General features: G+C 51.3%; 1 protein-coding gene across 5 annotated transcripts in view; it reads right to left on the bottom strand.

The window, feature by feature from the left end:
• Window positions 1–5,931, bottom strand: part of SMG7 (SMG7 nonsense mediated mRNA decay factor) — a 52,781-nt gene extending 46,850 nt beyond the window's left edge. For all 5 annotated transcript variants that reach the window (XM_054833340.1, XM_054833341.1, XM_054833342.1 and 2 more), the window contains exon 1: window positions 5,548–5,931. In XM_054833340.1, coding sequence (XP_054689315.1) covers window positions 5,548–5,576 — 29 coding nt within the window. In that variant the 5' untranslated portion in view covers window positions 5,577–5,931. The remainder of the gene's footprint in view (window positions 1–5,547) is intronic.
• Window positions 5,932–16,032: the final 10,101 nt, after the last annotated feature.

Below are 16,032 nucleotides of genomic sequence, written 5' to 3' on the forward strand. Positions count from 1 at the left end.
GTAGTTCCCCAGTCCAGTTCACTGAAGACCTGGCCATAAACTTAGACCATCAAATCAGGGCCAGAGCAGGAAAGGGTGAAAGGAAGAGTGGGACACATCGGTGGGAAGCAGTTCAAGGTTAAAACACACCCTTTGTTTATACGGTCAAGCTTTCGCTAAGTACTAAGCAAGAAGGGTCAAGTTCTCGGACTATTGCAGCCCTCTTCCCTCCAGCACGCATTCACACATAGTCACCTTCCAGCAGAAAAACATGCCCACCACCTGCTAAACTGCATAGGCATTCAACTCCTCGTTACTAAGGGTGTGTATCTATCCACGCTTTTAACATACTGCACCAACTGCACTCAAACTCCATCCAGAGGAGCAAACTCAAACTCCACGCACAGAAAAGTGCACATGCCACGGCTGATGTGAAGCTCTGCATGTGCTGAATTACACCAGCTGAGCTCTGCCTGCTTCTCTCTCAACAGGCGTGCTCATTTGGATCGCTATTCCAACCAGCTAACTTTCATAAAGTCAATGGCAACAATCAACTTTGAAACTTCTATCCCCCTGTAGAAGATGGTTAAAATTTGTCAAAGTCATTTGAGAAAGTGATAAGCAGTAGATTCACACAAGCCTTGTTTCCTCTGGAATCTAGGCTTTTAAAAAAAAAAAATCAGAGCTATGATAGTACACCCAGTCAATTTGTGACTTCAGCACAGATTGTCCCTGGGTGGCAGGAAGATGCTCAGTAAACCAAATCACCCAATCTCCACGACAGTAGGAGAGCCCAGAGACCCAAGGGGTACGGTGCATGTTTTGGGCTCTCAGTAAGATAGATTCCTTCAGCAGAAAGCTCAGAGAGGAATTGTTTAACACTTAAAATTGTAATTCTTTTTACTTCATAGGTCACCACAAAAAGCTTGTTGATCAGTAGTAAGTAGTAATCATCAATCTAACTTGCCTTTTTAAACCATTACCCTCACCCTCGAAGAGGGATAAGTGTTGCTCATATTAAATATCGGCAGCAGTTCTAGTTATCAAATGCTAGAAACACACTGTATGGAGGAAAAAGAAAAGAAGAAGGAACGTCCTCCTTTTATGTTCTCCCAAAGAAAACACTGTGCTAAGAGGTGGCTCCCGAAAGGCCAACATAGCATTTGATCTCTCCACCACTCCTTCCCTGTTTAAAATTCAAGAGTAAACAACGTATGAAAGTAGCATTAATCATTTCAGAACATAAAAAAGCTGGAGGGAACACTTTCCAAGACTGACTGGTCTTGTTCGGATATCAAGACAAATCAAGAAAGATGCGGATCAACTGGAGCGAGGTCAGTGGAGGCCCCCAGGGCGGTTGGGGCTGTAGCACTTGCATTGGGGGCTGGAGGAACAGGAGTGGGGCTCGGTCAGCCTGGGGCAGGGAAGGCTTCAGGGCACCCACAGCAGCCTCCCGCCTGTGGGGAGGGAACTGAGAAGACAGAGCCAGGCTCTCCGCAGTGGCACGAGAGACAATGGGTGTAAGTTAAAATATGAGAGGTTGAGACTGGATGTAAAGAAAATCTTTTCCACCATGAGGACAGTCAAGGAGTAGCACAGGCTGCCCCAAAAGTCTGAGCTGTCTCTGTCCTTGGAGGCTTATAGACCTGAGTGGATCAAGCCGTGAGCAACCTGGTCTGACCCCAGAGCTGCCCCTGCTTTCAGCAGGAGGTTGGACAGGGACCTCCCGAGGTCACCTCCAGCCTGAGTTACCTTGTAATCCTATGGACTCCAAGCACGCATTATATGATTCTCTATTAACATTGAAGTTACATTTACTAACTTTTTCCTTCATGTACCCTCAAGATAATGAAATAACTTACTCTGCCTGTCCTGTTGAGATTCATCCTGGGTTTCAAACAGTGTTCTGGTTTGTGCCTTTCTAGCACTGACAAACATCAACTCTGCGTCATCCCGATCAGGAAATGGTACCAGAACATGCTCACACACACAGACTGCAGCACGAAATTACCTCCGCTCTACCCTCCTCCACTAACAGTGAAGAAACACTGCAAGAGGTGCGTCACGGACCGGCAGACAGCAAAGGAGCAACCACGAAGAGACACAGCAGATGCAGAAGTTAATGGAGCTACTGATGAGTCTTTGAAAAGAGAGCCACAATTTAAATTATTAAAGCAGTCAAACCTTTAATGAAGTTGGTTATAGCCTCATCATAAGAGTACAGGAAACTACCTACTGGTTTGTCATCACTAGAATTTCTAAGCGGTGTTCAAGCCCTGTAATTCAAGCACTTTTTATTCTATGTTTACAGAATGCTGAAAGCCACAATTTACCAGGGTAATGCCACATTTAACTAGTAACTAGAGTTCACATCTTTGTGAAGTGCAAGTGAGACAGTCAAATCTCAGTCAAACTGCTAAACTTTTGAATCCATGTTAACTACGGTTTGAACATTAACATATAAAATTGGCAATGAAGATCATCTCTTTAAAGCGAACAGAAGTGGACTAGGTGGATTTAAGCTTGATACTTGTCTAATAAAACGGATGTGCTCTGAAGTTTCTGTGATATTACATTAGAAATCTTATTGGTAGCGACACTTTGCCTATAAGCATTGTCTTCTGTACCTAGCAGGACACATGAAACATTTACTGTAAGACGACTGCCCCACGATATTAATTTGATTTACAGAGAGTACTTGTAGATTCCCAAAGCAGCACAAATGATATGGATACAAGTTTTCAGCCAGATGAGACGAACACATTCACCTGAACAGAGAGATGTGAACCATGCCTCTTGTTCCTAAGAGCTGTTTGAAAGAACCTTCTGAAAGGTCTACTCACCTGACCAGATGTAATGCAAATCTTTGAGAAGTGACTCAAACAATGAGCCGAGAGAAGTATCTAGGAAACTAGGTGGGACAGAAGACACTCCCGTACTCTTGAAAGGTGACCTTGAAAAGAATAAGACTAGGAAAGCAAAAATCCCAACGCTTTCTTACAACGTATGAAGATCACTTGAAAACGGACTCTCCTGCAACTTTTGAAAGACTCGGTGTATGAAGTCTGACCTTCTTTGTTCATTCTGGAAGACTTCTGTAGGAGTCTCAGGTGTTTCTCAGTTCTCACACTTTGATCGAAGGGGCACAATCTTTTAAGGTCAGCGTTTTAAAACAGTTAGTTCATCTACATTTATACAGACAGAGAGAAACTGGTAGTGGAGGAGTTAAGGCAGCCCAGCTAAAAGTCCTTTCTTCCCTGCTCATTTTTGCAGCGTCTCAATTCTTGCAGAGTCATTATTTCACTAGTTATTCAACCATTGCATGGTCACCTCAGAAATGCAGCTCTCTTCTGTCTAAACTTCAAATACACACAGAAAGATTTCTCACAAAAACTTTTCTGTCTCTTCTCAGTTTTAAGATGATGAAGATTAGCAGTGACTAATTGCTCCACATCTTCATTTGGCACAATGTTTTGTGAAGTTGCCCTTTCATATCATTATACTTTTGTCTATTTATTCCTTCATCGTTACACTGAGATTGAGCTTCTAATGCTAGCGTAAGGAGGAGGATGCCCTCCTCCTTAAGGCAAAGGACTAACAGAACTGGTCTGAGAGTCTGAGGCTCTATTCCCAGTTCTCTTTATGAGCTTGGGCTGCAGTAATCTGCAGCTCAATTTCTGCCCTATGCAAATCAAACAATTTAAATATACACACTGTAGATGTAAAAAGCATTTCAGCTTTTAAGGAAACCGTCCCCAAGCTTACCTTCTACACAGAGGAACAAACCAAATGTTCTTTAAAGAGAGAAGGTGAAGATTACCAACTACAAAGTGCTTGAAAAGTGTCCTGTTGGGGTTTTTTTTAGGAGACAAGGTTCTTGGGAGTCATTACTTGTAATACATTAGTGCCCAGATGTTTCAGTCCCGTTGTGTTAGGCACAACATGAACAAAGCAGTCAGGAAAAAGTGATAAAGGAGAAACAGGTTATTACTGCCCACATGCTTACAAGCAAGGAGGACCTCCAGCTTGGTGCAGCAGAATACAGAATGCTAAGAAAGAGGCCGGTGGTGCAGGAAGGTGACTGGGGCAGGACAAGCGTGACTTCAGCAGTACGGCCTTGTAACGACGCAAGGCACCCGAAGACTCGTAGTCACGGGGAGGGAGAGGGGAGCAAGAGGTTACAACATTATTAGGACATATACTAAAATATAAAAGCAAGTCTTTTACTGGTAGAGGAGAGCTAATAATACGGCATTTAAGAGCTTTTTTCGATAATGGAACAGGAAAGAACAAATGAAGAAGTTTCTGAGACAGCATAGGTTAGCAGCCTGGAAGAGAAAAAGGCTCATAAACTTGCTATTAGAGAAAAAAATTACTTTCTTTTTTTAAAAGATAAACTTGAGACAGGATCTGGACTACCAGAAGGAGGCAGAGGCAGACAGAGATGCAATACAAGATGAGGAAGAGGATTTGGAGAATCAGTAAGGGGAGACAGCTGAAGTGTTTCAGAACCCTGGATAGAAAGTGTCTTGGAAATGTAAAAACCTCCTTAAATTCACCCCTTAGAAATCCTCCCCAAGGCCTGAACTCTTCAGAAAAAGTGCGCATGTCCTTTTGGCATATCTACAGCTTTTCCATGAGGTGCCTTGGCAGGGTTGGGGGGGGGACAGACACACAACACATCACGGACCACACGGTACTCAGCATTTTACAGCTACTAGGAAGCCGTATGTACCTCGCAACGTTCCTCTCCAAAAATCACTAGCGAAAGAGCGTTTTGTACCCAAAAAGATCAGTTCACCCCACCTCAATGTAAGTTCTGCTCATATCAACGTGCAGCATCTAGCGCTCTCGACTTCAGGGACTCGGGAGCGTTTCCGTTCAAGCGAAGTGTTTCGAAGAAGCAACAACCTTAGCAGACTGGCTTCTCTCCCAAACCCTCCCAAACAGCTGACTGTCCCCAAAACCCATCAACCGTGCAAGCCTCGGCAGAGGACTTTTCAGCAGGCCGCGGGGTGAGACACAACTCCTGCTACTCCCGTTCTCCCACAGCACCTCACGGGGCTGCGAGCCCAGGTTTCGCTTCACCGCCGGGGTCAAAGCTCGCAGTCGCTCCGCAGCGGCGGGTTATCACGGCACCTACTTGAAAGGGGATGGAAAATCCCGGCGGGGAAGCCGGTGGGCTCCCCTGCCCTCCCCGCCGCTCCGAAGTACCGGCTTGACCTTGCTGGGGAGTCCTCGCCGCGCTGGGCCGTCCTCAGCTAAGCGGCAACCCGGGCCGCCTGCCTGCGGGTACGCGGCTCCGTTCCGCCTCGGCCTCCGCTCCCCCGCCGGCGGTGCGGGGCTCGGTAACGTGGCGGCCGGGTCCCCCTCACCCCTCCCCGGCCGCACTCCCCTCACAGTCCCGAGCTCCTCGCTGCCGCTGTGAGGCCTCCTCACACCTGAGGGGACCGCGTCCTCCCCGCCGCCTCCGGGGCCGATGGCCGCGGCCTCGCCTCAGGGCAGAGCGGCGACCTCTCCCCCCGCCCCGCCCGCCCGCCCCGCGGCCGCTTCCCGGCCGGCTCTCACCGGAGATACTGCGCACACAGCAGGCTCATCCTCCGCCGCTCGCCGCCCCGTCCCGCCGCGGGTCTCACAGCCCGGGCCGGCCCGCCGCCCCCGCGCCGCCGCCACTGCTGCTGCTGGTGCCGCTGCCGCCTCCGGCCGCCGCCGCCATCTTCCCGTGCAGGGCCTGCCGCCGCGGGGGAGGGGCGGCAGGAAGGAAGGGGCGGGAGTGTCCCCGCTCTGCGCTCCGGCCGGGCAAAGACCGCCCGCGCCCTGCCGGCCCCGGCAGCGCTTGGTCCGGGCAACCTCAGCGGCCCCGGTCAGCCGCCGCCGCCGCCGCCGCTCACTCGCCCGTCCTCCTGCCGCCCCGCTGAGGTGCCCTGACCCTCCCGCCGCGCCGGCCGCGCTTCCGGGCCCGGCCCCGCCCCCACCGGCACTTCCGGCGGCGCTACCGGCAAACCCTTCCCCCGCGCCTTCCTCCCCGCCGACCCGCGGCGGCGCGCACCGATTGGCTCGCCCGCTGCCATAGCAACCGAGGGGGGCAGCGGGGCGTCGTCACGGCAACCGCGGCGCCTTCCCGCCCGCCGGGGCCGGGGCCGGGCCCGGGCCTGGGCCTGCAGCCGCCGCCTTACGGGGTTTCTGCCGCCCCGGGCCCCTCGCAGCGGCACCTCGGTTTATCAGATCCCCCTCCACGGAACGGGGGGAGGCGAGAGGGTCGGCGTGCCGAGAGGCGGCGGCCCACCCCACGGCGCTCTGGGGGAGCCCCAGTCCCTCAGCGCGAGGGCGGTGGCAGCAGCCTCCCTCTTCCCTGACGGAAAAGGTTTCCGTGGGAGCAACGCTAGTAGGCCTGGACTGCCCACGTAAACCAGGCTGCCTTGTCCTTGCCCGCACTGAAGGGTTCCCAGGGTTCGGCTGCTCAGGTGTCTGGCCCCGAGGGACACCCCAAAGTATCTCAAACAGCCCTCCGTTACCCAAAACCGCTCGCAGCCCAGTCCCATCTAAATATTTACACTTTCTACACTATTTACACCACGCGGTGCCGCCTCCTGTGCTGACTTGGTGACTCGTTTTATGCTCAGACTTGCTTTTTTGGGCAGGAAAAGTCCCACTGCGTTCAGTGGCCGTTCGACCGCGTGGACCAGGCTGAAGAAATGAGGCAGATGACAATGTGGGATCAGATGAGCGCTGAGGAGGCTGGCTAATGCAAATTGTGTTATTTGAGCACGTAAGTGACCCCAAGGACAAAATGAAAGATCGTGTTTGGAAAATAAATCCCTTGTGTTTTTTCAGGTTGAAACGAGAAGGTGTTTAGGGAAATGATTTTCAGGGCCCCACGTATTTAAACAAGCCGCTCAGGGCTGCAGAATCGGGTTTCCTGGTTTCAGTGCAAGCCGGGGCTGGGCAGCGAGCCGTGCTGCCAAACCTCCCATCGAACGCTGCGCAGCGCCGCGGGCAGGCACCGCAGCAGGGCTCGGGGCTTTGCCTTCATCCCGTCTCTCTGTTGCAGAGCAGGACCAAACTGGTTCAGTGCTGGGCAAACTGGGGCTGCTCCTGCCTGCCTGGAGCCTGTCTTGGGCTAAACCAGACAGGTTGAATCTGCACAGCTACCAGAGGGACTCTGAGAGTCTCGCTCTTGTATCAATGCACAAATGCAGCTCTTCTACGCTGCATCTCTCAGGGCACGTTGTCCAGGACTCTCCCTGGACCCTTCACGTTGCCAGCGTGATCTAGAGCCTCATCACCTGGTTCCTGAGCTGGCACGCTTAGGGCACCCTGCGTCTTGGAGGAGACACCCCAGGCAGTACGTACTACTGCGCAGATACCTTGAGCTTGCTTCTACTCTTCACGTGGTTTTCCATCCATTCCTCCTCCTTATGGAGAAATTGAATAAGCCAAGTTTTGAAAGCAGAAGGACCTCAAGCCGATGCTGCTTCCCCTTCCGCCAGCCACTCACTCCCACCCCCTGTTTGCAGCCGGATCCTTCTCTAATGCCATGTTTGCGGAACCCCACAGCAGTGGAGTGGTGCCCTAAGAGCAGCTTACATCAGCTTAAGCAGCAGCAAAAGCCAAAACCTTAGAGGAACGCAGGCTCCCTGTGAGCCTCCCCGCCTCCCATAGAGCTGACTTGGGATTTTCCTGGCTTCTCCATCACTCTTCTCCCAGGGACTGTTCCAGGGATTTCCTTCTTTAGCCTTGGCCAAACAAACTCTCACTTTCCCACCTTTTTCTGCTTTTTTTTAAAATTTTTTTCTGGAGACGATCCCCCACCAGAGGCTTCCTCCCAGGCAGAATGATATCATACTGCCCGACTATAAGGTAGCCACCAAACTGCAAGGAGCACTCTGGCACATCCTCTGTTTCATGCCCCCTGTGGAACCTGTGCTTTTTTGCTACCTGCACTGTTATTGCTTAAAATAAAAGCTTTTTTTCTTACAGCCTGCTTTAGCACCGTGATGGACCTTGGACAAAGTCACTGGAGCACAGGCTGTTCTCTGTGACTACCAGCGTGCTACTGAGCTCGACAGGTTGGATCTGTGCAAACAGGAGTTTCCAGGGCTGCCTCTCCATGACCTCTGCATTTGCATCTGGATAGGAGAGAGGAAATTTGAAGGCAGAAGCTTGATTTTGGCATTTTGGCCAGGGAGGGGGTGGCATGTTCTGGCTTTCTGCAGTACCTCTTCAGCCAAGAAACAGAGGTCTCATCCAGGAGGCCGCAAAGTGCTCCCTTGAGGTGCGGTGCTCATACTGCATCAGGCAGAAGCAAGGAGCGGGCAGCGTTGACTCAGCGGCTGTCTTGTTTGGTCCTGTCTGAGTCCAGTCCCCTTCCAGAGCCACCCCAAAAGACTCGAGAGGTTTGCATGGGGCAGAACTGGCTTCTGACTCTTGGGCAGTGGGGAATAGGCAGCCCCAGTATTTTCAAGAGAATCTGATGGGTGTTGTTGCCGGTGTTATTTAACCCGTTTAATGCCAATATGAATTGCTAGGTGGAGCCATACCTCGGGGCAGCTATACAAGAGAAGCTGTGGCCCGTCAGGGCAACCTGCCCAGCCACAAAGCCTCCCTTCGCCTTTTCTCACTCCTCTTGAATATCTTCCAGCCACAGAAGCAAAGGATGTCAGACCCTGTGCAGGTTTTTCTCTGCTTTTCAGGTCTTTTCCTCTGGATTGTGGAGTCTTTCACTTCCCTGTGAGTTTCTGTGCTGTTGGAACGGATCTGTCCATTAGGACAATGTGTCCATGAGTTTCTCTCCCCGGCCTACTCCTCCTGCCTCTCGCAGACCTTCTTTGCATCCCCGCACCTCCAGATTTTGCCTCAGTTTCTCCCATGTGGCATTTTTGAGGATTTGGTGTTGCTGCTGATTGTGCTGCTCTTTTTTTTTTTTTTATTAAATTCTACTCCAAACCTTTTGATGCACATACAGCAAGGGGTCCAATTTCCTTCCATTTAAGGAGGAGCCACAAGTCAATCTCCCCTTAGTTTTATTCCAAGAGATTTGTGATGAAAGTCTTGTCTTCAAAGAAGCAGATTTCTTGTAGAGGTCAACACATATCATTTTTATCATTAATGGGTCAGTACCATTTTATTAATTACAGAGCATCCCCAGGTGAGGACAGCAGACCAGAGACCCTCTGAACCCAGTGAATAACCCTGGCCCTCGGCCAGCAACGCAACCAAAATGCCCAGGGGCGAAGCTGCTCTACTCTGTGGAGGAAAAGTCTCATAATCTGTTTTACAGCCTCTGTAGGAGCTCAGCGTTTCACAGACCTTTGACACGGTTATCCTCAAAACACTGATCCAGCCTGCTCTAAGAGGAGAGCGACTTAGCAGATAGTCAGAGGAGCAGAGGAGATTTACTCAAGGTTGTTTAAGACAAGAATGGAGAGGTGGACCAAATCTGGAGATTGCTCCCATCCTTCTTCATTAACACTAGCATCTTTAATTGTCCGGGAATATCCTGTGCGTGTTGCAGAGTCCAAGGTCTCCCTTTTGTGTGTATAAACTCTCCCCCTGCTTCCACGTACAGATGTGGTCACCTGACAGCCGTCTGTATCACTGTCAAACCTTGGCTTTTAGGTCTTTGAGACATCACGTTTTGCTGCTGCTTAGGCTGAAAACCTGGGATGAAGGAAAGTTGAGAGTACAGCTCAACAACTGAATGATAAAAACCCAGATCCTCTGCAGATTTGGTGATTATTTCAATCTAAATATTGTGAATGCGGGAAATTAGCACTCGAAAGCAATTGAAGAACTTGAAGGAAGAAACAAAGTATGAAGATACCTAAACAGTCTTAATTTTGCCTTGCGTTGGTCCCTCTCAGTAATTATGTTACCGTGATTAAATTTTATTTGTTGCCATGCCAGGTTATACTACTTAGATTTCTAATTGTTAGCAGCAAAAGCATCATCTTATCCTAATTGTAACCTCATTTCTCCAAATATAGCGTATATGCAAAACTTCAGGATTTTTGACTGTACAAAGGTTTGTCAAGTCTTCATTATTCCCTTGCAACTATCATTCAGGACAAAGAAAAAAAATGTAAAATAGGCTGCATCTCTTAAAGAAATCCCTTTCAATCCTTATAATTCATAAAGTATCTAATGGATTTACTTTTCATTCTCTGACAGTAAGTGCCGCACGTTCTGGAAAGAAGTACCCTTTGGCACTAAATAAAAGCTAAATCCCTCTTGGAAAGGAACAAGAAAGCAGCCGTTCCTGCGGAGCCACACTGAGTGCTTCCGCCTCGCGCCCCCATCCTGCATAACCCAGCTCAGATCGTGATTGTGCAGATCGATCCATCCTGCACGGCTGAGCTGTAACCTCAGACGGAATTAGAGACATTAAAATGCCTGTGGAGCTAATTGCATCTGTGGCCAACACTCAGCTGCTGAATATGGGCGAGAGAGAAATCTGTTACCAAGCTGACCTTCCCGAGGAGATATCTTGAAAAGTCAGTCCAGTGTCCTAGAAACTCTGCGCAGCGCCTGGGGATGGTTCGCAGAGGCCACCGCACCAGGGTGTTAGGTCCACAACCTCAACACGTCCCCAGGAGCCCATGGGAGCTTTATCCCATGGTGCCTTTTGGCAGCTTCTTCCAGGACATGATGAACCATGCCCTGAAAAAAAGGTCTTGAACTGGAAGAGGTGGTGACCGGCTGGTCCCTGGCCATGCTCCCCAGGATACTCATGAATTCTCAGACCTCGGTTATAAGTCATCTCTTTCACCGGCTGAAGAGCCCTGCTCACTCCTTCCTCGTTTGAATGTCTACTCATACCTCGGGTCATCAGAAATGGAAGGTTTCTCCCTTTGGGCCAGGCTGTCCCATCCCATCTGACCTCAGACCTGGTCGCCGCAGGTTCGGCAGCTCCCTCCAGCTCAACCAGGCTGACGCCATAGCAGCTACCCCTGAGCCTTGCCCGCGTGCTCCCGCTTACTGCCCGGTGCAGTTTCTCCGTGATTGACTGGTTCAGGACGGCTTGTCCAGCCTGGCCCAGGCTCCCAGGCCAGTCTGGCTTCCTTATGTTTGCAAATCCTTTCCCTCCCAGGGGCTGGCTTTGCAGGCCTGAGTTTTGTCTAGATACGTTCAGATTATATCTCAAAAATGGGTGTAAATGGAAAACCTGCTTTTGTGGGAACCAGGGGATTTATTCCAACTGAGCTGTGAAGTGACTGACTCCCTAATTCAAGATCTTTTGCTCCTTAATTCTGAAGAAAAGGCCTTTTTAAAAATATGTGTGTTGTTGCATTACAAAAATTTCTTAATTTACAGGCCCAGCACGAGGGGAGCGGAACTGAACCCCCTTGTTAGCTCTAGACAGCAAAGGCTCTGAATTGTGCCGGCGTGGGTTCACGACTGGTTTAAGCCCCTCTAACTCCTTGACTGGACCTCGCAATCGCTTGGCTTTGGGAAACACGACCAAAGGACTCGATATGATTTGTGCTTGCTGGGTCCAGCACCAGAGAGAGGGTGCCCAAGCTCAGGATCATTTCCCATACGCCAGGCCCCCCCACAGCCCGCGAGGAGAGGAGCTGGAAGAGACGTGAGGAACCTCCTCCAGGCCTCCACCCTCTGCTTAGGAGATGCTCTTAAGCTCGGCTTCGGCTTGCCTGCCCTTGCAGAGCAGCCCACTCTTGCTGCACCCCCCCGGCAGGAACTTCCCCTTTCCTCAATAGATTTGGGTTGGTTTACAGAGTTTGCAAACTGTCAGTTTAAAAGCCTTCAGCTGGAAGGTTTCCATTCCTCCTGCCGAGCACAAGGGGAGAGACCAGGTGAAAGGCGGTGCGGGGAGGACCAAGGAACCCCCATCCCTCACCCCAGCGCACACAGGCATGATCCTCCCGCCTTCTGCTGCACATCCCCACTGCTCGTGGGGCCTGGCTGTCCAGGTGGTGAAGAGCCGGGGAGATCCACGTGCAGAAGTACCCTCGAGGTGAACCACAGGCGATGCCTCAGGTGTGGAACAGGTCCAGCCTCGCTTCTCAAGTCCCGCGGGCAGCGATTTTGCCGTGGTGCTACAAGCTCCCTGTGTCAGGGTGGGCAAGTCGCTGCCGTTCTCTGTGCTGTTTTCTTCCTCGGAGGATAAAACCAAGCTAATCATCCTTCTGCCCTCTGTCTGTCCTGCTGTACCAGCTCTACAGATGGCAGATGGCTGTTTGCCACCATGGGCTGGGTTGGAGCCCAAATTGGCTGGGGGGTCTCAGGGCGCTCCGATTGCGCAGCACGGCAATCATAGTGGGGGCTGGCAGGGAGCATCTGGCTCCTACGGCTGGGGCTGTTTTCTTCACCAGTGGGAAATCTGCACCTACACGTTTAGGGAAAGCAGCAAAAGGAAAAGCAAATAAAGGCTGGGTTGGAAAATATTGGGGGAAAAAGGTGAAATAAACTCCTCTCGTGCACATAGTCTGTGTTGGAGGTGAGGAACCTCGGGCCGGTTGATCCACCGCACAGCCTGGCGGGCATCACTCCCGCGCCAAAACCCGCCGCCGCTCCCGAACCGGCAGCGTTGCTAAGTGACAGCTGATTTACCACATCACTTACCCACTCCGGCACGCAGCAGGAAAGCAGAGGAAGAGGTACAGGCAGCGCTGGCCAGACTTCATCCCTGCCACGGCCGCAGCGCGTAACCCACGTCTGGACAGGCCACCTCAACCTTTCATTATCCGGTGTTTAAGATCAAACCCCAGCATGAAATGGAGCAGGCAGAGAGATTTGGCCGTGCATGCCAGGAGCTGAGGGGCCCGGTGGGTTGTGCTGGGGATCACCAGGCAGCGGAAGAGCTCGGCCACGTGGGTGTTTCTCTGGTGCCTTCTCCTGCAACAGCATCCCCTGATGCTCCTATGGCTGTGGGTGGTGCAACCTGTGGAAGGCTGAAGGGAAAATATGTCTCCCTGCAAAATTTCCTAGGCAAAATTAGTGAGGAATAGGGTTAGGATTAACAAAAAAATTATTTTCAAGCGTCTCACCTGAGCTTCAGTTTCTTCTATACGAAAGGAGTTAGTGAAGGACTCTTCTTGTGAAGGGCAAAGCTCCACATTTCATACCACCCCAAGGGAAGGGGCTAGGACACCACCTTAGGTGGGGACGTGCAGGAGAGAAGCACCATGTTCCCCATCGACAAGACCTCCCACAGCTCTGGGCTTGAGCCAAACCGGTAGCGTTGCAATGCCGTTCTCATCCAAAACCCACGCTGACGTACAGCGGGGTGAGCCGAGGAGCTCTGGGCCCATCACCAGGGGAGATGGCTGAGCTGAGAGGAGCCCAAGGTCAGCCTTTGTGCAGGAACTGTGGCGGCTTGCAGCTTGCTCCGTTGCTTTACATGAGCAACGATTGCTCCCTCTGGTAGAGGACGCTGGAGCATCCACAGTGGAAAACAACCACCGTTATCCTCACCTGGCTAGCATGGAAACCAGCTTACCCAGAACCGTCTTGAGGTTCAGCACCAAAACCACAGCAACTCGGTTCGGTTTCCAAAGGAAAAGAGGTTTCTGTCCCTCGATGTATTAGACTCCAGCTTTTGAACCTGTTGGCTAATTTTTAACAAAATTGGAGAACAAATTTTGTGAAAACAGAGAGAGAGAGAGAGAGAGATACATGCACACAGAGGACCGGTCGGTCAGCACACACGTGTGACCGAGAGAGGTTTGAAGAATGTCCTCTTTCCCTGCTGTCACCCCAAGGCTTATGAATGCTAATTAAAGCCTGTGGTTTTAGAGGCAGAGTTGTACTGAGCACAGCACCAGTGTTAAACTGCAGCGAGCCACAGTTATTCCTAAAGCAGCAAATCTCTCCCTTTTGGGGTAAGCTCAGAGGAGCAGCATAAAAAAATCCCAGCACAACCCCCAAAATCTCATCCCATTGAATCATCAAATGCGCGCACAGAGCTAGTAAGAAGGTAGAGCACCATTTTCCAAGAAAACAAAAAAATGCACCGTACCTTTCCTGACCTGACATTATTTATTCATTTATTTATCACCATTTCCCCGCGGAGCCGATGGAGAAAGATGGATCTGCTTCCCCTGGCCTTTCTGAGCTGAGCAAGCAAATGTGACACCAATGTTTTTTGGAGATCATTAGGCCTTCGCATGGATTAGAGGCCACGGTGCACATCTAATTTGATGGCTGACCTCATTCAGACTTGCACCCAGGTCACGTTGCCACCGAGCCCGTTTTTGGCAGGGGTCGGGGCAGCACCTGTACCACCCCAGCAGGGCGGTGGTTGGGCTGCCGTTTGTGATCCCACCGCATCCCCCGGCTCAGCCCACCCTGCAGCTGATCTGTCACGTCCGTGTCACCTACCAGCACGTTGTCGTGGGGTTTGTTTGGCTCTGAGACTGACACCGAGAGCAACCTCTGAGAACCCTAATAATTTGGGATTTGTAGGAAGCTCCCCGCCTGGATTTCCACTGGTGAGAAAAAAGGATTCCCTGGAGGATTTTTGCCTGTAGACAGACATTTACAATCTTAACACCATTTTTTTCTCTTACTTGAGCATATTTTCCTAGTGTTTTTTTATTTTTATTTTTTTCCTGGCTGTAAGAACCTCTGACTAATGCATGTAAACTGCTTTCACCTTTCCATGCTGCGTGCGCTGTATGGTTTGCTTAAATTCTGCAAAACCTATTCAAAGGGTGCTGTGAGTACTCAAACACCAGAGGGTTTTGAGATGGCTTGTTGGCAAAGAGCAGCACCCCATTAATATATCCCACATCTCCTTAGGGATCTGGATGAAGGGGAGAGACCAGGAGCAGGGGCCGAGCACACCGGCTGTCTCACCATCCTTCTCCCTCAATGCCAGCTTAGTCTGAATTAAAAGTTAGCATTAAAACCCGCCAGGGTTTGTTACCACACTCCTATGCGATGAGAGAGACCAGCATTTGCTGTCGCGTGCTCCCGAGGGTACAACCACAGCCAGGATTTAACGGTTCCCTGAGCAAATGGACTCAATATCTTCTTGGGTTCCTCATCTGGGGGTGTTACTCCTTCATATTGCTCAAAGATAGGACCGATGAGCATCCCAGCACCCAGCTGAGCTGGCAGGGCAAAAGTTTTCAAGCAAAGGACTGGAAATAATTCTTCTTAGCAGGACAGCGAGAAATGCACCCTGCTGCTGCAGGCAGAGCTGAAAGCCACTGCCCCAGGAAGGCAGAGAGGAGATAACGGTGGCTGCGGAGCCCTGCGATCGTTGCCCCTTAAGGACAGAAGGAGGAGGACAGATGAAGGAAGAGAAAGGGAAACCTGTTGGTGGCAAATAACTCCCTGCTGGGAGGAAAGGCTGTGTGTAGGAGCCGGAGAGCAGCGACAGGCCAGAGACAGCCTTTGGGAGGTGGTTGAAGGCAGCTGCCAGCAGCTCTGCCTGCAGTGGCTGTGAGCAGAGAGGGCTCTGCCGGCCCTTTCTTGGAGAGAGGAGCTTCTTCAGCGGAGAACAGCAACGCTGCAATCATACAAACGAGAAATGAAGAGCGTTAGTCAGTCAGGCTGGTACCGGTTTACCTTGCCATGAAGACTGGTTTTCTGTACACCCACAGCATCAATGTGATCTTCGCTTCCTTCAGACAGTGAAATGGGGGTGCTGGGTGAAGCTGGAGCCCCACAAACTTGTTCCCTTGTGGACCCCCAGAGAAGGGTGTTGCAGTGGTGCTGCACTGGGGATGGGGCAGCTGGGAGACCCATGTGGGTCCTGGGCCGGGGCTGCGGGTGCTGGGGTCTCTGGGGTCATCTGAGCAGGACCGGGGGGGGACACGCAGAGCGTGGCTGCTCTTGAACACCGAGCTGTGTGTGCAAGTGGGTGTGTGTTACACCTCCTCAGCCCTGGGGATGCCAACGTGTCACTGCTGCCTGGGGGGGGGGCCACAGCCCCTCTGTGCGCACGTGTACGTGCACAGGGGTGCCTGTGTGCAGGCCACATCTCCCCAGCCATCTCTGGAGGGGGGAGATGCATCTCTGTGTGTGCACGTGTGAAGTTTTGCGCACGTGTGTGTGCATATAGAGGGATGTGGATGTGTGCCCATA

The sequence above is a fragment of the Grus americana genome, chromosome 8, assembly GCF_028858705.1.
Source record: "Grus americana isolate bGruAme1 chromosome 8, bGruAme1.mat, whole genome shotgun sequence".
Taxonomy (NCBI): Eukaryota; Metazoa; Chordata; class Aves; order Gruiformes; family Gruidae; genus Grus; species Grus americana.